At 40.3% G+C, this 22,301-nt stretch overlaps 1 protein-coding gene across 2 annotated transcripts in view; it reads left to right on the top strand.

Moving 5' to 3' along the window:
- Window positions 1-22,301, top strand: part of MRC1 (mannose receptor C-type 1) — an 88,015-nt gene that overhangs the window by 3,169 nt on the left and 62,545 nt on the right. For both annotated transcript variants that reach the window (XM_080917904.1, XM_080917903.1), the window contains exons 2-4: window positions 6,270-6,671; window positions 10,810-10,983; window positions 14,800-14,964. In XM_080917904.1, coding sequence (XP_080774030.1) covers window positions 6,270-6,671; window positions 10,810-10,983; window positions 14,800-14,964 — 741 coding nt within the window. The remainder of the gene's footprint in view (window positions 1-6,269; window positions 6,672-10,809; window positions 10,984-14,799; window positions 14,965-22,301) is intronic.

The raw sequence follows: 22,301 nt of genomic DNA, 5'->3' as shown, positions 1-22,301 counted from the left end.
CCTCTTATGATCAGGAACACAGGGTTCAAAACAACAGTAGATTAAACTGTGGACTTAGATATTCAAAAGGGAAGAAGGAGAGAATCAATATTTAAGTGTTTCCTTTAGGGAGAAAAACAAGTTGGGTGCTTTACCGACAGCATACCAGTTAGAGGCTCACAGAGACTTTGTCAGAGAATATTACCCTCAGTTTACAGAAAAGGACATGAGGTTGAAATAATGAGTTTAACTCATGGGACACAGGAAGTCCCAGAACCTCCAAAACATCCCTTGTGGACTGTGTGACCTCCTCCAAGCTTCACTGCGGTTCTGCCTGACTGTCCCTGAGCCTGGCTGCTTCATCAGCTCGTTTATTTTTGTTTCCGGTTTCATCCTGTTCTGAACTATCTCTCACCCCCATTCAAGTCTGTTTTCTCCACTCCCTTGACCAGGATAAGAAACATGTATGGAGTCATTTCTGTCTCTGTTGCTGTTCCACCCACTTAAATGGTCTCATTTAATTCTGACAGACATAGTCAACACTATGGTTCATTCTTGATTTGATAGGTTGAAAGCCCAGAAATAATAAGGAGCTTAGAAAAGCCACAGCCAGTGAGCGGCAGACTCTCACTATCTGCTACTAACACTCTGGTTCCATACTGGGTGATGGATACCCAGAATGATAGCCTCATGACACAGGAAAAAGCAGCATGCAGAGAGGGTATTGTATCTGAAGGCATCTGCTGTCCCCAAGCTGGGGAAGGGGTTACTGCTGGGAAGTTGGTGACTTAGGAGAGGAGAGGCAAAGCCTGAGTTCAGGACACAGGTGGAAGAGATCACGGAGCAGTGGGGGTGGGAGCCATCCCTCAGACCTGTGAGTGACAGTGAAACTCTGAGGGAGATGAGAGGGAGATTGAAACATTTAATGCCTTGTGTTTTTCTCTTTGGGCTCAGAACCTATTTTAGTACCATATGTAAGCCTCTTCAAGTGACCACATGGAGTGGCATAAATTAGTAACCTCTATGACATTCTAGTGAATGAATAAAGAATCAAAGTGAAGAATAAAGTAACTTAAGTTTTCCTTCACCTTTTCATTCAATGTCATTAAACCTCAACCTTTCCCTTGTCTTCTTCTCGAATAGCTTCTTGTGTATTTGAGTTACATGATAAGTACTTCCCACTTACTTTAGTGTTAGGAGGTGAGAGGGCATTGTGGGTTGAAACTGTACTTACAGCGGTTAACAGACACAGATGATAGCTTTGGTCTCTTCCTGCAGAAGATGAAATTGAACAGATGTACTTTTAGTGGGAAGCCATCCCAGAAAGCACTGGCTGGGTAAATGGGGAAGTGAACTGAGAAAGGCAAGTATGTAATTGTGCCAGTGACCACTGTGATTTGCAACGGAGATCTAGAAGACACTGAAACAGGACCCCCAACTGTCCTCCAAAATCTATGGTTCTGGCGTATCTATTCTTCCCTGCGAGTCACAGGGGATACACTCCTTACAGGGGTTGTGAATTCTCTGACCCACCAAATCTGCCCTGTGTGCAGTCACTGTTAGAAAATGCTCCCAGGAGAAGGACTCCTGACATTTTGGGACTGGGGTCACTTTGCAGAGACATGGCAGAAGTTGAGAAATAACAGAGTCTTTTCCTATCCTCTCTTAACTCAACTCCTTTGTCTTCCAGAACTTATTTTCCTGTATGTTTTAATGTCAGCATTTTACTCGACAGCATAGAAAATCTACAAGTGTATTAGGAAACACAGTGTTTTATATTTCTATTTCTAAATACTCCCCCTTTATAGCTGCATTTCTTTTGACATTAATTTGCTTAATGTTACAGAATAATTTAAAAACATGCCTAGAAGAAAACTCACACCTTATTGGATGCTTGATCTTTCAGTTACACACATTCTTGCTCTGGAATTTAGGTTGAGCTCAGAGGATAAGTTGTGAGAATTGATTCTCTCCCTTCATCACGTGGGTCCCAAGGATCAAACTCAGGTTGTCAGACTTGGATGCAAATACTTTTATCCAGTGTACTAATTTTTTGTCCTCTCTAATGTTATTATTATCATTATTATTATATCTGAGATATTGCATTGAAACTTACCACTACTTCCAATATATTTTCTTGTTGTTTATTTGCTTCTTTCTTTCTTTCTTTCTTTCTTTCTCTCTCTCTCTCTCTCTCTCTCTCTCTCTCTCTCTCTCTCTCTCTCTCTCTCTTTCTTTCTTGTCTTTGAAATAACTACAGCATTATGTGGCCTTGCTACGTGGAAGGAATGAATGTCTTCATATTCATTCTTTGTCACCAGTACAACACTCAGCACAGGAAATGTTTGCCAAGTATTTGTTGAAAAGTAGGTTTGAGGTTAGAAAGGTGAAAGTGAAAGGAGATTCTCCTTTACATGTTTCTAGTATGTAAGTATTAAGGAAGATCTTCAGATATCCAGGCCCATGGTGAGACCACAGAGAAATGAACATGGCTGTCCATCTGTTCCTATGTGTTCAGCTTTGTGGTATTTCTGTTACCGAAGCATATCCTGCACGGAAAAGCATTAGAATTGTTTACAAATGTGTCCACTAGAATGCTTAGAAATGGCAGCAATGCCACAAGCGGTCTCTTGGTCAAGGTCTTCAGTGTCCCTTTGGAAGAAGTTGTATGACCGTTAAAATCAGATGCATTTGACACAGACAATGGTGAAAGAGAAACTCTGTACTGACCATCGGGAGAATAAACAGAGTGTTATCATGTCACGATAACGTTGTGTTTCCTTGTATTGTCCAGCGGCAGCCACATCACTCTTGCTCTGCATCTAGTGACAAAGGAGAAACAAAGGAAACAAGCACTGATAAGTGTGTATTTTAGCATCATCTCAGAAGTCTAAATGCTTATACATGTGTGTAGAGGGAAATAAGCTTGGAGGGGATTAAACTAATTTAAAATAATTCCACAATCATGAATCTACCACCTTTGAATAAGTAACTTGTCTGAGTGAAAATGCTTCAGTTAGAGCATTCAGTCATTCAACTGATGTTTATTTAAAAATTATTTATGCTTTCTGTGGAAAGATGATAGTATTGACCCAGAGAGGCCATGCCATCTCATGGAGTTTATATTACAGCAAAAAGACACAAAATGAAAATAAGTAAACAAGGTTTGGTGGTGCATACTTGTTACCTCAGTTGCTGGAAAACAGAGGCCAGAGGATCAGGCATTCAAGACCAGCCTCTGCACCCTAGAGACTTCAAGGCTAGCCTATCTTAGAAATCCTAACCTCCACAAAGCTCACAAATAAAAGGAGAACATATCAAGATGTTTGTTGTATCATACAGAAAAAGGAGAAGCAGAATGATTGGGAGTAGCCAGCTCGTGAAGGTCTGACCCTGGAGCTGAAACCCTGAAGTGTCTAAAGTAGCAACCAGCCAGGAGTGCTGAGTGACAGAAAGGGCCAGGAATGGATGTGGCAAGTGAGGCTGGAGGCAGAGGATGAAGGGAAAGAGGGCCAAATGCTGAAGAATAAGAGTGAGAAGTGTCAGGGTTGGGTGGCTCCCCATCTAGGGGTGAGCTTTGTGAAGGGCAGATATTTCTCTGCTAGGATCTTTTGTCCCAGTTTTGAAGGATTTCTACAGTTAGAAAACAATCGTTTTTTATTAGAAGCAAAGTTTTCTCCTAACGCGTTAAGATAGAAAAGAAGCAATATCATTTTATTAACCAGTAACATTCAACTAGAATAATCTACATAGGGCAATCCAGTAAAGAGATGGTCAGAATATAAAGAATAAAATAATCACACACTCTTGTATGCGATTCAGTGGATGCAGTCATTCCATGTGGGAAGGCTCTGTGGTATAGAGGCATGTCAGGACCATTGCAAAGGAAGCTCGATCATCAAGCCTTATCTTCCTTGATGATTCTATTTCAGAAAGAGTTGCAAATGGAGCAAGACTGTGATTTTATGGCTTAGACTAGCTACAGTGTCACTGGAGAGAAGAGAAAAAAAGGAGAAAATGTGCGTTGTGGTTATGTAGATAAGCAATCTGTAGGGGTAGATGAGGGAGAGAGAGGTGGGGGAAGTTGGGAACTAAGGGTGACAACTGGATTTAGGATTGTGCATCTGGGTGCCCGATGGTTCATCATTGAGAAAAAAAAAAAAGAGTGGGTGTTGGTTCCTGCCTTGGCTGGTGGTTTTTTTGCTTTTTGTTTTTTGTCCATCTTGACATAGGTCCGAGTTATTTGGAAAGAGGAACCTCGATGAGGAATTGCCTCCATCACATTTCGAGAAGGCAAACTTTAGGGCACTTTCTTGATTAATAATTTATAGTGGGTCATGAGTTGTAGAAAGCAAGCTGAGCAAGCCAAAAGAACAAGATGCTGAGCAGTGTTGCACTTTCTCTGCTCTGATTCCTATCTTGAGTTCTCTGGATGAGGGACTGTGACCCAAGAATTGTAAGCTGGATACAACCCTTTCTCACCAAGTTGCTTTTGGTTATGGTGTTTTATTGCAGCTATATCAACCTAAAACAGTTCATTAAATACTACTGTGATTAAGTGGAATTAAGATGAACTACAAATGAAAATTAAGCACATGAAAGTAGAACTTCTGAAGGGAGGCTGCACTCTATGGGTAGACTTTCCTGATCTTTACCATCAATGACCACTGCCTCCTGGGTGGCTTTGTCTTTTAACAAAGGCTTTTATTAAGTGAGGGCTGTCAACAGTAAACCCAAAATGTCTGAAATCTGAAGTGAAGAGAGACATGCTGATACAAGCTCTCTAAAAGCAACAGACAGCTAAGGCTGGCTAGGAAGAGCTAAGTTCAATAGGAGATTCTCAGATTTCTTTAATTTTAAATTAGAGGAGGCTAAGCTAGCATTCCTGTATGATAAATGCTCATAGTAGCTTTGGAGAAAAGTTTTATTTCCTTATCTCCTGTGCTTTATCATGAGCAAAGCACCCTACTTGTAATCTTTTAATTTTTGTAGAGAATAACAAAGGGAGGTGAGGTGTGGAGTAGAGATCAGTTATACACATGTCTTAGTAGGGTTTTACTCACTGCTGTGAACAGATACCATGACCAAAGCAACTCATATGAACAGTTTCAGAGTTTCAGTCAATTATCATCAAGACAGGAGCATGGCAGTATCCAGGCAGGCATGGTGCAGGAGAACCTGAGAGTTCTACATTTTCATCGGAAGGCTGCTAGCAGAATACTGACTTCCAGGCAGCTAGGATGAGTGCCTTAAATCCCACATCCACAGTAACACACTTACTCCAACAGGACTACACCTTTAATCCTGCCACTCCCTGGTCCAAGCATATACAAATCATTACAACATGTGACCCAATCAGCTATAGCATATGCAGGGGATAGCTGTCAACTCCAGAGAAGCAAATGGTAGTGGGTGTTGTGGATCTAGGTTTTATGGAGTCTTGGTTTCAGGAAATCAAAGGAGTTCAAATGGATAACATCAGTCTCCCTAGAAAAGAGTGGCAAGAATCAGGAATTAGGGTGAGAAGAGAACGAGGGTCTTTTCTAATGTTGGCCTGAGGGAGAGATGGAGAGAACAAAAGTGTCAGGAGACAATGACCCTTGGAGGCCATGATTCATTAAAGGCTTGAAGTCAAAGGTCCTAGACATGATTTCAGGGTGTAGGTTGTACCAACTGCACTGGGGAGGAACAGGAAATAGACTTTCTCCTTTGAAAATGCTCTGGAAATAGGGGACTCTCCTGGTTGGTGGTGTTCCCTCTCACTGTCCCTTCTTTAACCCAAGAATAGTTTGATTAAGAATAGACAAGATCATTTATTCAAATTCTCAGAAGCCTGCAACTGAACCAGCTCATTTGGAAAGAACTATACAAAGCAGACAGAAGAAATTTGGGGAAACGTCACAAGAAATGATTAGCATATATTTCTGCCAAAACTTAATCATGTACTTTCCTTGTGTAGGCTTTAAAAGCAAGCAGAAAAGAAATACTTTGACGTGAATTAATATAGGGAGGAATTTATACTTACTAAATACATTTTTCTTAATTTTTTTTTCACCTAAGGAAATCCCATTTGACCGCAGGTCAGCTATGCCAGATAAGCCATAGATATCCACACTCATTTATTTTCAACCATCAGTTCCTTCCAGCACTCCAAGGCACAGTTACCTCCACCAGTTTTCCTGGAATCACAACTCTTTAGGAAAAATAAAAGTTTAGGAACTTTTATCCAAAAGTACTGCCCTCACTATGTGGACATACTTAAGAATGTGTTCTTTCCTTTTTATGAACAGACTCGAGGCAATTTTTGATCTACAATGAAGATCACAAGCGCTGCGTGGATGCTCTAAGTGCCAGCTCCGTTCAGACGGCAACCTGCAACCCAGAAGCTGAATCCCAGAAATTCCGCTGGGTGTCAGAGTCGCAGGTCATGAGTGTTGCTTTCAAATTATGTTTGGGGGTACCATCAAAAACTGACTGGGCATCCGTCACTCTGTATGCCTGTGACTCGAAAAGTGAATTTCAGAAATGGGAGTGTAAAAATGATACACTCTTTGGAATCAAGGGCACAGAATTATATTTTAACTATGGCAACAGACAAGAAAAGAATATCAAACTTTACAAAGGTTCCGGTTTGTGGAGCAGATGGAAGGTTTACGGTACCACAGATGACCTGTGCTCGAGAGGATATGAAGGTAAAAGGCCGAGGGCAATTCAGTCATCTCTTCATCTCCCTGTTTGACTCTGAAGGAGATAAACATTGTCTAGAGTAGTCTGTACAAGAAAAGCTTTTGAATTATCCTGTGTTCTAGACAGGCATGATAGCCAGTAGGTATGGAAAAATGCTGTTTGTAGTTCACAGATAAATATTACTTTTGAATGTCTTGATATTACTGATCTTGAAACGAGACGTTAGAGTTTTCAGAAACATTTCATCCTGAACTTTGACCTTCTATTTGACCCAATGAGATTGTCTCATAAATTCTAACCGGACCTTTCCTTACCTGAAGGGTAAGGTTAGGAACTCTCTGAAAATGGTCCCAAGAATATTCTTTACTTCATATCACCTGAAAAGAAACTCTGAGTGTTTCTGATTTATTCTGTCATTGTGAAGTATTTAGAGATGATAATCATTCTGGATTATTCAAATTGAAGAAGTGGCTCATGAATTAGCAAACATATTTAGTCACCTGTCTTAAAAAGGGATAGCATGTTTTATTTGATGTTGATTCCTTGAGCTCTCAAAGGAGAAAATAAAATCAGAGTATTTAGCCTCCCCTTGTCTTAGTTCAGTTTCACTCACTCAGAATCAGACACCAAAACAAAATAATTCAAAAGAAGCTGAAGCCTTTCACAAAGACTGCTGTCTTGGGTCAGATGATGTTGCAACCCCATTTCCCATTTGGATACTGGGCTATTGTGAGGCGTTATCTAGAACAGCTTCAAGGTCAGAGGAAGAGCAGGCCTTTAGAGACCCAGGAAACCTATTCCAAAATTACTTTGTTGCTGGGGCTGTGGACAAGGGTTGAACCTAGCTTATCACAGTGAGACAGCCAGGAGCCCAGTTCCTTGTAAAGAGGTTGTTTGTCTGCTTTCTGTTCTCTGTCCTAAAGAGAAGAGGGCAGGAGAAATTGAAGTAGTTGAGAGTGGAGTTCAGAGAAGTTATTTTCAGGCATTTATTGAACATGATATAAACTTGGACATCACAAAAGAGGCAACCCAAGCAACATCCTTTCCAGGGGAAACTCAGTACAAAACTCAGAGGGCAGGGCAGGGCAGGGCAGGGCAGGGCAGGGCAGGGCAGGGCAGGGCCACCAAACTGTGTTCCACTCTAAAAAGGGAACAATTGTCAAATTGAGGAATTAAATTTGAGGGTTTGAGGGTTAGAAGTCATCTCATTGAACTCATTTACTTTCTTCCCCACAGTAGTTGGGGTTAAACCTAAGGCTGCACACATTCTGGCATATGCTCTCTGATGAGCTAGATTCTCATTGTTTTTAGGTGTTTACCTTTTATTTTGTGGCAGGGTCTCACTGGGTTGCTCAGGCTGGCCTTGAACTCACACTGTAGCCGAGATCACCACTATTAAACATGAAGTCTTTTTGCCTCAGTCCTATGAGTAACTGGGATTACAGGCCTGTACCACTTGGCTTGCCTTAATGTCCTGTAAACTATAGTAGTAGTTCCCCCTCTTCTTGTTCTGCCATTTACTCCGAGAGAAATGCTCAGAGTACTTAGGATAACAATCATCACCTTTTAATTTGCTGAGGAAACATAGGGTAAGCTTGTTTAAATGAGTAGATTGCAGACTTTATTCAAGCCCCGAACCCCCATTCAAATTCTTAATCAGTACAACAGAAGGACCCGAGGGTCTTTGAATTATCTTTACGAAATAATCTGGTGATGGTTTTGAAGATGGCTCACTAGTTACATTTTGCCAACACCTTGGTGATCTTTCAATATTTAAAATAATACTGCAGAAGTATCTAGCCACTAGAAATGACTTTAATTAAAAAAATTAAACTGTGTGTACATGTGTGCGTGAGTGTGAGTGTAAATTCGGTATCTGTCTTGAAGAGCTTATCTGATTCCATGAACCAGTGGAAGGCAGATGTGAGCCACGTGACATGAATTCATGACTCCACTGCAACAACACTACCTGCTCTTATTTGCAGAACCAGCTCTCCAGACCCGGGCAACAATTTAATTAAATTACTACAACATTGATTAGAACTGAAGTCACCATGTCATTGCAAAACTGGTTGATAACAGTATCAGAATTATAGACTTAGATGATTTAAAGGATTATCTGGAAGTCTGAGCTCTAAAGGACACTCATGGATGGTATTTTTGTGCTTCCTTAATAAGGTGGGCAGGGTAGAGTTTGATTCTTTGGATCTCTTCTGTGCCCCCCCCCCTTTTGAATACTCCTCTCAAAGAGTCACCATATAGATCCAAAGGAAGGCTGTATTGTCTGACTTAGTAAAGAATACAGCTGGTCTTTGCAGGAAGGAGCAGGCAACCTCGGCACTAAGACTTGGCCTAGTTCTTATCGAATCCAGCATGTTCCTTAGGCAAACTGAAGATCTGAGGATTGGTTCTGGGGCTGGTGAGATGGCTCAGTGCTGAAGACACTTGCTGCCAAGCCTAATGACCCGAGTTCAGTTCCTGCAGTCCACATGGAGAAAGGAGCGACCCTATCCACCAGGTTGTTCTCTCACTTCCTCATAATGATCTGCCCCACTTTGCCAAATAAATTTAAAAAAATTAAAAATGATCTGACCTTGACCTTAGCAGAACTGAAGCTAGAATAGCATTTTGAAATAAGTATAGTGGGTAAAAGAAAAGGGAAACAAAACCCAGTAAAAAAAGTCATTAGAATGGTGGTTATAAGCCTGTGAGCACAATGTTCGGGAAACTGGGACAAGAGGAAAAAAATTGAGGTCAAGATGGGCTAAATAATGATTCTGTGCCTCAAAAACAAATACATGTTTTTATAAATTCAGTTTTATAAATTTTATAAACTGCATTAGAGATGTTGTTCCTACCCTATTCCCCACACCACTGTTGAGAGAGTAAATAAAACCTGACTTGCTCAGTAGTTGGAGGGGATTTGAATAGTGCCTGTGTGCTTGGCTCTATAGATTTTTTTTTGCCTGCATGTGTATGTGAATGGTATTTATGTTTACATGTATATAGATAAACATGTATATGTAGGTTGATGTCAAGGTGATATATGGTTGGAGAGTAGAGAGTGGGGTGGGGACAAAGTTTTGGTGAGGTGGGAGAGAAGGAGAAGGAGAATCAAGATGGAGCTGGACGAGGAGGTTCTAGAACAAAGTGGTCTTAATTGGCGATAGGTAGATATGATTATTTTAAGAGTTTCTATAGGTCAATTTGCCTTATCTAGGTGGGAAGTTTATATCTTTGTTAACTGGTTGTAAGCTTATTGTGTGCATATGTTGTGGATTGAGAATGTAACATATAAATCTGATCGATAAGTTACAAGTTTTTAGAGTTTTGAACTTATCGGGTTGGTTGGAGTGTGGGCTGGGTTCGAGGCTGGCCCAGAGGCAGCTGGGAGAGATACTAACAAGAGGGCAACTAACATAAATACATGTTAGTTTTATATGGCCCTTCAGTGCTGAAACTAATGTGGGTGGGACTTCCCGGGTCAGAGGGTACCTGGGACCAGCGTGGAGCAGTGATGCGCTGGAACTGGTAGCTACGTTTTCTTTTTTTATTTATACTGAAACATGTATATGAATGTATGTGCACATATGTCAGAGGTTGACATCTAGTGTTTTCTTCCATCACTCTCTCCATCTTGAGTAGAGTCTCTCCTTTGAACCCGGAGCTTGCTGACAGGTGAGTCTAGTTAGCCAGTTTGCTCTGGCTATTCACCCGCACTTCCTCATTTATATGTGCTCAAAGGATCCCAACTCTTCACTTGCAGCAAGCTCCATAGCTTTAAGGTTGTTGTCAACCTAAATTGTTACGTTTACTATAGTTCCACCCAAGAGGAAGAGGATGGCATCTTCGTTACCTTGGAGGGAAGGTAGGAGTTAAAAGCTGGTGTCACAAAAGCTTACTACTATTGTTTCCTTAGAGGAGGGAGGATAGTCCCTTCTGAAAGGTGGTGGCAAAGGGGTGGGACTAGAAGTGTTCTTAAATACATGATGCAATAGGTGCCTAGAAAAAGACTCCAGAAGCAAAGGGGGAAAGGGCTCACAGATTAGATGAGTGAGACCAGCTCTTTCAGGCCACATTGTAAAGTCAGCACACAGACATGCGTCACTCACATTCTAAATACAAATCTGTATGTCCTTCCAGCCATGTACTCCTTACTGGGCAATGCAAACGGAGCTGTCTGTGCATTTCCATTCAAGTTTGAAAACAAGTGGTACGCAGACTGCACCAATGCTGGACGGTCGGATGGATGGCTCTGGTGTGGGACCACCACTGACTATGACACCGACAAGCTGTTTGGATTTTGTCCATTGCAATGTAAGTGGCTAATAACAATATACTTGGAACATTCAGCAGTGATATGATGGTAGGGCCTGGACTTTACGTAGCTCACGCTCTCCAATTTCTTTTACACTTATTATACTGGAGAATCCCACTGTAACCATTCACAGACACCATGGCTCCCATTTTACCATGGGGAAAATGAACCATTGTGGCTAAAGACTGGTGTATGTATTTAGATCATGGGAGAAAAATCAGGCAGCATTTTCAATTGTCCCAATATGCGTTGCATGAAATAATTCCTTTGTTTTTTTCCCTCTATCTACCTTTCTTTGTTTCTTGCTTTATTCTCTCTCTCTCTCTCTTTCTCTCTCTCTCTCTCTCTCTCTCTCTCTCTCTCTCTCTCTCTCTCTCCCTCCCTCCCTCCCTCCCTCCCTCCCTCCCTCCCCCTCCCTCTCTTTTTGTCTCTTTCCCCACTTTCTTTTAGCTAGGAATCTAACCCAGTCTTGCACATGTTAAAAAAAAAAGAATTAAAGAAGCTCTACTATTGAGCTACACATCCTAGCCATATCAGTTATTTGCTAAAACTTTAGGGCAAATTAAACTGTATATATATATATATATATATATATATATATATATATATATATATATATAGTCAGTGCTGGAGGTAGGTACATCATTCATGTTATAGTTTTATAAAGCCATAGGTTAATAAAGGAATTTAAATGAAACCACAGATGTGTTTGGTGAGAGAGAGTCTGTGAAGGCTCTTGAGTTTTATGTCACCATGCATTGGAGCTCCTTCTGTACAAATGATGCTTCTCAGTCCTTTGAAAATAGAAGTTTGGCATCACTAGAACAAGGAAGGCCACATAAAGTATTAGAGGTTGAGTTCTTGTGGTTCTATCCATTTGTAAGAATCTGTAAAAAATGTGTGGCAGCTTAGGTGAGGCTGGGGAGGGCAGCTGGAAGGCAGAGCTAGGGATGAGGGAGGAGGAAGTTGAGGCCTTGGATTAACTTCTGTTTCACTGAACATACTTCCTGAAGTTGAGTACCCTTTCTAAGTTACTTATGGTCAGCCTTTCTTACACCAACAGATGAATTATCATAGCATGTTTCTGCACATCACTAAAGACAGGTTTTCTGTTACCCCTTAAAGGGACCTGGGCCAGAGTGCAGATTCCGGCATGGTCCAGAATTGCTATTGAATTATCTGAGTTATAATACCATTGTTTCCTGCTAATCATTTTGTGAATACTCACCCACATATCAGGATGCTTACTACACCAATATTCTAAGTCAGTAAGGCTAAGCAAAATTTTTCACTGACTATAGCCAGTCTTCTGAGACATTTCCCTACTTGACCTTTTGAGTTTATAATTCCTATTCATCTTATTAAAATTAAACTTGAGTTCATGCTCTGTATGACTCAGGTTTCATGTCCATAATGATGCCCTGTTCTGTCCTTGACTGAGGTGGATACATTTATAACAACTTTTGAAGGTCATGGGTTTAAGTCATGATGGTACAATTTTCTGGCCCCAATGGAGGTAGATGTATTTATCTCTCATATTAATATTTAGAAATTTTATTCTAATTCATGGTTTACAGATTTCTAATGCTTTGAATGAGAACTCTTTTGTCCGAAAAAGTGATTCTTTTTAAAGTGCACCTATTTTTCAACTAGTGAGGAGTTAGTTATCTTTACTTAGTATCTATAGTATTATCCACTTATTGATATTGATAGTGATATTGATAGAGATTTCTTGCATGGATGGGCAAGAGATAAAGTGTGAAACACAAATTTGATGTTAGTAACACAAAGAAGGCTTTGTTGTCCTTGGATATGTGTGGAAAGAAGGTCTCCAGTATACCCAGCACAGTAATGTTTTTGTTCTGTCTTGTTAATTCCGTGCATTCTGTGTAGCCAAATGATTTATTTATTTTCCTGACAGAAAACATATATAAAAGGCAAATACCCACAGAAGAGTTACTATGTTTCTGTCTGCATAAATTTTTAATTTTTATTTGTGGTCCATTCAATGCATACTTTTATTTTATATTGTTGTATTATTTTATATTAGCCTTCAGCCCAATAGAATTGATGCAGGGCAAAGAGGTATCAGTTACTGAGCGAGTGACACCCTGCACCTCCATCATTGTCCTCTGGGTTGTTCGTTGTAATGTCTTCTATTTGGACACTCATTTTCATGTATCGTGAAACAGGCAAAGGAAGAGACCTCATGCTCATGATTGTCCATAGCTTGCAGCTTTGGCTTTTCCCATCAGCTTTCCTGGTTTACTGCTGGAAGCTTAACTCTGGGGAGCTTCATACTCAGCACACTTGTATGTTCATTGAGAGATATGTCTCAGCTTGTTGATCTAAAATGTAAGGGAAACTTTCTTTAAATGAAGAGAAGAGTTACTTCATCTTATTTTAGCGTTGCTATGTCCCTTTGACTATTCCCAAATAAAAAAATATCCTGTTTTAGTTAACAGTTACATCTTCTACCTTATTCTAAGCAAAGCCCATGATTATAAAATACTCTTCAAAATGTTTGCTTTCAAATAAAACCTAAGTAAGTCTCGCTGACAAGTCTCATTTACACAAGCATTAAATTTGTCAGACTTTGGACCATTCTAGGTTTTACATGGGTAATAGAAATTTATGTTTTTGTAAGCATACTATAATTTTATAGCTGTTTTAGTTCTGGGCAGGGGAAGCTTGGTAGTCTAGTGTCCACTTACCTTCTGCAGAGGCCAGTGTTCCAGCTCCATCAGTTTTACCAACAACAAACTTTGGACCTTTCTGTGCCATTGTCTTCTTTCCTCTTTGATGTGCCCTGTTACTACAAATGTCAAACCACAGGACATGGTATAAATGTGTATCTGAAAACATTCTGATTGTCACTTCCTCATCAGATGTAAAACACAATTACAGCCAGAGCTAAGAATTATCATATTATCCACTAGATGATGCAGACAACGTAGCAAGCTAAATCCTTTATTATGTAATAAAATTATGTAACTGTAAAAATTATATAATCTCTTTTCTTTCTCTGGTAAGTAAATAAGGTCACATCTTTTTTCCAAGGGTCATAAACAGAACTTTGTTTTATTAAGAATAGAAGAAAGGGGCATAGAAAAACATTTTATTTACTAGCTTCCAAACATCTCATATATAAAAGGCTATGAATAATAGTTATGTATTATAATATATGTGTTATATATGTACATATATATTTATGTATATATTACAATATAGTGTCGGCCTTTTATAGAGCCTACCAAGTTTTCCATCATGTAACAGTACAGGGTCAATATAAGCTAAAATGTCCATTTTTTTTTTAGCCAAGAGCAGGAAGCCTAATAATCAACACATTCTATTGCTAAGACCTAGGTTAAGTATGTCCTGGTGATGAGAAAATGGAGCTCTGAAGGTCACTTCCCTCTTATGCCCTTCTTTCTTAAAAGAACAGATGGAACCACAGAGCCCCTTGCCACGAGAAACCACTCATCTATTTTCTCTCCCTTACCTGTTTCATTCCATGCTCTAGAACACTGGCCTTGTGTCTTGAGCTCTCTTCTGTTTGTCTGCCCCAAAGGGTCCAAATGTCTCAGCAGTGAACCAGGGAGAATATGTCTCTTTCTTGCCTTAGGCATATGAAACATTATCGATGAGGTTGGCTTATGATAAATCTCTTCATCTCAGGAGTGAAGAAAGGCTTTAAAATAAGGGACAACAGCAGAAGATGTGATCCTGGAATCAGGGTGGATGTTTTTAAACGTGCTGTTCACTGGAAGCATCTCCCACGTATAACACAGCTAATTCATTGTCTTCTTTTTCAGTTGAGGGCAGCCAGAGACTGTGGAATAAAGATCCACTGACCGGCATTCTTTACCAGATAAACTCCAAGTCTGCCTTAACCTGGCATCAAGCAAGAGCAAGCTGCAAGCAGCAGAATGCTGACCTCCTGAGCGTCACAGAGATTCACGAGCAAATGTACCTCACAGGTAAGGACAGAGTTCACAATCATAAATACAGCCAGGTTACTTTGGTTTCCACAGCATGTGACTTACAAGTAGATACTAAGAAGCATTACAAATCTCATGAAACAGTTTGTCCCTAAGCAGATGGTGCAGTTCATATAAGAAATATGTGCTCAGAAAACAGCACCAGAGATTGCAGGCATCTGTCAATTCTTGAGCAGACTTTGTTCTATCAGTGACTGTCTTTTGAGTCCATGTTAAGAATGGTTCTGAAGACAGAACTGGGAAAAGAACAAAGGCAGCCACTGTCAGGGAGTGGTGTGGTTTTTGGATCTAGCAGTACCACTCATGTCCCATCAAACCCAAATGTTTCTCATTAGCATCAGAGAGGTCAAGATGATAAAACGAAATGAAATATTGGGGGCAGAGAGAACTCATAATTCTTGTGCAAACCTAAGTCCCCACCTGCCCCCCTGCCTTGTGCCTTTCCCACTCCAAGATCTGTATATTTTCAGGTTTTATTTATATAATGTATTGTCTGGCTTTTCAAACCATCTTTTACCAAGTTGTAAACTAGTATTTGATTGAGTAAACAATATACATTGTACTCTAATACTCAGTCCAGAGAGCTGGAGAGGTAACTCAACTGTTAGAATGTTTGCCTAGCATGCAAGACTTGGGTTTGATTTCTAGCATCCCCCCCATCTCTACTCATGCAAGTTAATCATTCTGTCTTTAGAAAATAAAAAATAAAACATCAACCACAGAAGTGTAAAATAGAATAGTAATGATATCAATTATTTTTATGTCATGGTGATAAAATACCCTGGTCAAAAGCAACTTTGCGAAGAAAGAATTCATTTTGACTAATAGTTTCTAGGCATGGGAGGCAGGGCAGCAGGAGCAAGAGGTTGACTTAGCTGGATAGAAGCACAGAGACCACATCTGAGCTGCACAGAAGGAGCAGAGAAAGAGAGGGAACAGGAAGTGAGGCTGGTCTATTAAACTGCAAAGCCCACCCCCACTAGCATACTTCCGTTAGCAATGCACAACCTTCCCAAACCATGCCACCAACTGGAGACCAAGTGTTCTAATGAATAAACCTAACGGAGGGGTGCTTTTCTTTCCAACCATTGCAGTGGTACGCACCTATATTTCTAGCATGAAGGAACTAGAGGCAGGGGGTCCATAAGTTCAAGGTCATCCTCCAGCACATAACCAGTTGCAGATCAGTCTGAGCTGCAGACTATCTGCCTCAAATATAAAGCTAAACAGAGAGTCACTAAAAAGCCATACTTGGGATGGATAGTAGGGCAAACACATCTCTTCTTCCCCATTGTCAGAGCCTGCTTCCTGCAGTTCCTCTAGCACTGATGTTATATGACAGATCTTGGACCTGTGACTGCTGGGTTTACAACATACTCAGTGGCCCCTAACTTCCCATCGTGAAACACCTTTACCTGGTTCCAGGATGCCATCTTTCCACCTACAGCTCTTCACTGTAGCATTTTGCCTCTTAACAAAGGTCTTTGGTTCCTAGTGGGCGGCATGGTTGTCTTCTATTGCTTTCTGCCATACCGTGTCTTAAACTTAGGATTTCCCAAACACTACACAGTGAATATGGAATTCTCTCCATCTCTCTGATCTTCTTATTTGCATACATTTGTCTTCCTGTGCATGTAGAAAACAGAGGTTATTCCTGGATTATATGCCCTAGAAGCCAGACACTTCGTTATTTAAAAGAAATGATATCATTTATTCTTTGAAAATTTCATGCAACATAGTTTGATCATATTCTGCTTCCCCAGTGCCTTCCAGATCTAGATTCTCTCCTACCTCCCTGCCCATCCAGCTTCATATTCTCACTCAAAAATAAGTAAACAGATAGATAGATAGATAGATAGATAGATAGATAGATAGACAGATAAATAGATAGAAATCACTACAACAAAAGCAAAACAAAACCCATGGCATCCAGTTTATGTTGGCCAGTAACTGTGAGTGCTTCCCTGGATTCAGATCATCAACCTTGGGTGGCATCATCTGCCTGGGAACTTCCTGATTAGGCTAGTTTGATTGTCCACTGAGCCCCAGGGATCCTTCTGTCTCTGTCTCCAACACTGGAACTGTATGAATTCAGAAAAAGACCTAGGTTAAGTATGTCCTGGTGATGAGAAAATGGAGCTCTGAAGGTCACACAAGGCTTTTTCTATGGCCCCTGGGGATCACACTTAGTTCTTGTAGCATAGCAATTACATTATTGGCAAAATTATCCCTTTAGCTCTTCTTAGTACCGATTTATATACTGATTTGTACAAATTCCCCATAATCTATTTATAAACACTTTAAATAAATAAAAAACCTGTATTTCTTTACTCACTGAGCAGCCTGCCTTGATAATTTGGCAGTGGCTATTCTGGTAGGACACCCAAGCTGGCCCTGGCCTATGAACACGAGACTTAAAGTCCCACAAGATATAAAAAAGAAACCGAACAAGGGACCAGGCACAGTGAAAGGAGGGAAGCCCATGGGAAAAACAAAATAAGTATAGTGTGGAGAGGGGGCTTGTGAGGTAAGTTGCTTGAGGTGTGCCTCCCACTCTAGGAAGATTCTCACTGACCCTTCCAAGGAACATTGTCTCAATGTTTGCTGAATGACAAATAAAATGAAATTTATTTAGAAATCCACCTTAAAGTTTGAACAGTGGCACAGTTAGTTGATTGCAAGGAAACAGTGTAGTGGCTCTTCATTTTTTAAAAAATGTTTATTCCTTTAGTATACATGTGGGTGTGAGTGTGGGTGTCAAAGGACAGCCTGTTCCAGTTGGTTCTCTCCTGCCATGCGGGTTTCAGGGATCAAACTCAGATTTGTAAGCTTGGTGGCCAGTGCTTTCTCCTGCAGAGCTGTCTTTCTGTTCCAGTGTTAAAAGCAATGACAGTTATCCATCTTTATTAGCACATTCTTGAGGTGGAGGTACAAGGCTATTCCAGTTTCAAGGAATGTCTAGCCTGGGAACCTGCATTTGGACTATATAGCAGGTGATCTGTAGGTATGGGCGGCAACTCTACCCAACTAGGCCCCGTGCCCTGGTCTCTGGTTTCCACAGTCAGATCAGCAGGTGAGTGAGCATGCCCATCCGCGCAGCAGGGTGCCCTGGAACTGAGTTCACTTCCTGTTTCTCTGAATCTTACTCAACTTCCAGCATTTAGTCAGCAGATTTCCAGTAGACTCTGGATGTGAGTAGCTTTTTCAGGGAGAGACAGGGCACTTCCTGACTTTCTGTAAGTCTGAAATAGCATGCCACAAGGAAAGAAAGGTTTTCTGACAGGAAATTCAAAAATCTTAAACAGAGGAAAGACATTCCTTTCTCGAGGAGAAAGGTACTCACAGCGTTCCATATCCTTCAGCTTATACCGAGGAGGAGTCTGGGAAACCGTGGCGTGGGAGAAGGATGTTTGTGCTATGTCCTATTGTGAGAAATAGGCATTCAAAATGGAAACCCACCCACAAGAGAAATAAAGTGAATTTGATTAGAGGAGTTTGGGAAGTAAACAAGATTTTAGAACTATGCATATGCCTTAGCAATGGCTCTGAAGTTAAAGACGTGTTAGTATGGGTGTGGTGGTAGACACCTACCATGCCCATGTTCAAAGGCCAGGGTGGACTTCACAGAGAGATTGCCATAAACGCACAAATGGATTGGTTGTCCTCTATTGGGTAGGGGCCAGGCGCCAGACACTGGAATTTAATTCTTAAGCCCATATTAACCTTGCAAATAAATACTGCTATCTCACTGTATAAAGGGCATGGCAGATCAGTGGGCGAAAGCTGAGGTAGGTTGCTTCATGTTTTAAGTTCATTCAAAAGGGGTGAATTGGAGTCTCCTCTGTCTTCTGTTTTACCCTGCTTGAGTCTCACTCATAAGATAGCAGGAATCTGGCATGCCCAAGGCTCCAGGGAGTACCTTAATTCACTCATCAAAATCTCCTATTGCCAGGAAATGTCTTCCTAACCCGCACTGAGGTTTTGTATTATCCCCAGGGCGGCAAGCTTCCACCCAGCACTTATTTGAACATGGCCCTCTGCCATCCTGTCTTCTCTTCAGCTTCTCTCCAGAAACACGGATGACAGGATGCTCCATTTAATCCTCAATTCCTGAACCTGATTCACAACTCCATGTAATCTGAATGATCATTTACGGAACTGGAAGGGGCAGGAGGAAGAAAGATTTGGCTTGTTACCATGGTGTGCGTGCATGAGTGCACGTGCATGCACACTCCCACATGCACATGTGTAAACCAATTTCCTTTTCTGCAAACAAATGAGATATGCATGTGGAAAAAAATCTAGATCCCAGTGTAATAACGCACAGACTCTATTATAACTAAGTTTAAAAGTAGATCTAAAAGTATGCACCCTTCTATAAGTATTATACAATGCATATACCATAAATTCATGTGGAGTTGATAATTGATATTTTATATAGCTAAAGTAAAAATTCTTGGTCTGACCCTTTATAAAATTATACACATGCAGGAGAGAAATGCCTGCCTGTATTCAGTGATGCTCCCCACCTACCTTTCCCTCTCCATCCCTCCCTTCCTTCTTTTTCTATCTTTCTTTTTCCTGTGATGAGGATGGAACCTCACAGAAGCCAGACGTTTAAAATGACACAGCTATCATAAGACTTGAATCTTTTTCCCAAATCACACTATCAATAACTAATCTAAATTGTTAGATTTATAATAACAGTCATGGGAATGGCAGCCACCGTGTGTGCTCACTGGGCATATTATTAACCTGTAGGCACAAGTAAAAAGTATCGATTTAGTTCTCAAGGTAAGCATAGAAGCCCCATCGAGCTTGCAGGGTCCAGATCCAGGATCTGGGTGGCTGTGCCCGGCCAGGGCCCGGGGTCCAGGGTCTGGGGCACAGAGTTTGAGGTCGCCAGAGGGAGGTTTCTTTAAACAGTTGCAGTTGCTTCTCATGATGCCAGATATGGTAAAAGGTGTGATCAAAAACACATTCACTAATCACGGATTTTTTCATAGCTTTGAAACCTTATGCAAGAGCAGGCTATAAGGGCTGCCAAGGAAACAAAAAAGGCTAAGCAGACATCAAAGAAGACAGCAAAGGCTGCTGCCGAGGCCCCCACAAAGGCAGCACCTAAACAAAAGTTTGTGAAGCCTGTGAAGGTCTCTGCTCCCAGAGTTGGTGGGAAATGCTAATTTGTTAGATCAGAACTTTAAATAAAGATTTGTCTTTAACTCTAGGGAAAAAAAGAAACTTTATGCATTTTGTTTGTTGTCAGGTTGGACTGGTACTTACTATATCACTTAAGCTGGTCCCAAACACATACCAATCTTCCTACTTTAGCTTAGATTTCTGGGATTATAAGCATTTGCTATTATTATTGGCTCTTATTTCCTTATTTGCTCATATTTTTAAAGTGTCAGAGCACATTTGTAATAGCTGATTTAACATTTTAAAATGCTACTACATTTCCAATTTAGAAATAGAGTCTCATCCTAATTGAGTTTGTTGTTATTGTTGTTTTTGAGAAAGGGTTATTTTGTGTAGTGCTGGCTGTCCTGGAAGTTGATTTGTAGACCAGGCTGGCCTGGAACTCAGAGATTGGCCTGCCTCTGCCTCCTGAGTGCTGGGCTCAAAGGTGTGTACCACCATGCCTGGCTCTGCCTCTGCCTCTTCATTCTTTTTGACTCAGCATCCTGAATGCTAAGGCTATAGACATGCATCTCCATGTTCATTTTGAAATGAATGGTATTTAAAAAGAACATTTTCTCTACTGTATTTTTGAAAATATTGGAGTGATTATTGTTCAAGCTAGGAAAACCATTTTATGCTAGAATTTGTGAAGAAAATCTAACATTTCACAGTAATTGTCTTAATATACAGGACAATATCTATACAGTATTGATCCTGGATATTTCTTAGCACATATTAGAGGCATATTTTTTCTTGAATTAAGGGTGAGGCAGCAATTTTTAACTGATTTCTTCATCCTAAAAGAATGATATATTATTTAAAATAATTCCAATAATATATTAAAAATTAAGTAATAGGAGTTATCAGTGGCACAGGTAAGTATCATGTAGACATGACACAAATTGACCATCTATTTTAATAAAGAATATTTGCTATTTATAATGCAAATGTAAGACTAAGTGGATCATTCCCCTCTTGATGACATTTTTGGTTTTCAGATTTATTAATTTTACTTCATGTGTATGAGTAGTTTGCCTGCATGCATGAATGTGTATCACATATGTGACTAATGCCTATGGATGTCACAAGAGGACATCAGCTCCCTTGGAACTAGAGTTATGATGGTTGTGAACTACCAGGTGAATGCTGAGAGCTCTTGGTTCTACGAACAAGCAATAAATGTCATTGATCTCCATGTCATCTCTCTAGCCACTGGAATTGTGAAGGGTGTCATTTCCCTAATTTCTGTCTCAGCCTGTTTGTCCCTTGAATAGAGGAAGGCTACTGATTTGCTTGAGTTAATTTTTTATCCAGCCACTTTGCTGAAGTTGTTTATCAGCTGTAGAATTCTCTGGTGGAGTTTTTGGTGTCATGCATACTATCATATCATCTGCAAACAGTGATGTTTTGACTTCTTTCTTTCCAATTTGTATCCCTTTGACCTCTTTTTGCTGTCTGACTGCTCTGACTAGTTCTTCTAGTACTACATTGAATAGGTACAGGGACAGTGGACAGCCTTGTCTAGTCTCTGATTTTAGTGGGATTGCTTCAAGTTTCTCACCATTTAGTTTGATGTTGGCTACTGGTTTGCTGTATATTGCTTTTACTATGTTATTTATGGGCTTTGACTTCCTAATCTTTCCAAGACTTTCAACAAGAAGGGGTGTTGAATTATGTCAACAAAAATGATCATTATGTGTTTTTTTCTTTGAGTTTGTTGTTATAATGGATTACATTGATACATTCCTGTATATTGGACCATCCCTGTATCCCTAGCATAAAGTCTACTTGATCATGGTGAATGATCGTTTTGATGTGTTCTTGGATTCGGTAAGAATTGCAAGAATTTTATTGAGTATTTTTGCATCGATGTTCATGATGGAAATTGGTCTGAAGTTCTCTTTCTTTGTAGGGTCTTTGTGTGGTTTAGGTATGAGAATAATTGTGGTTTCAAAGAATGAGTTTGGTAGTCTTCCTTCTGTTTCTATTTTGTGGAATAGTTTGGAGAGTATTGGTATTAGGTCTTCTATGAAAGTCTGATAGAATTCCCAATAAACCCATCTGGTCCTGGGCTTTTTTTGGTTGGGAGGCTTTTGATGAAGGGTTTTATTTCTTTAGGTGTTATGGGACTGTTT

This window comes from Micromys minutus (genome assembly GCF_963924665.1).
Source record: "Micromys minutus genome assembly, chromosome: 6".
Lineage (NCBI taxonomy): Eukaryota > Metazoa > Chordata > Mammalia > Rodentia > Muridae > Micromys > Micromys minutus.
The sequence above is the reverse complement of the archived record's forward strand: the minus strand, read 5'-3'. Positions and strand labels throughout refer to the sequence as shown.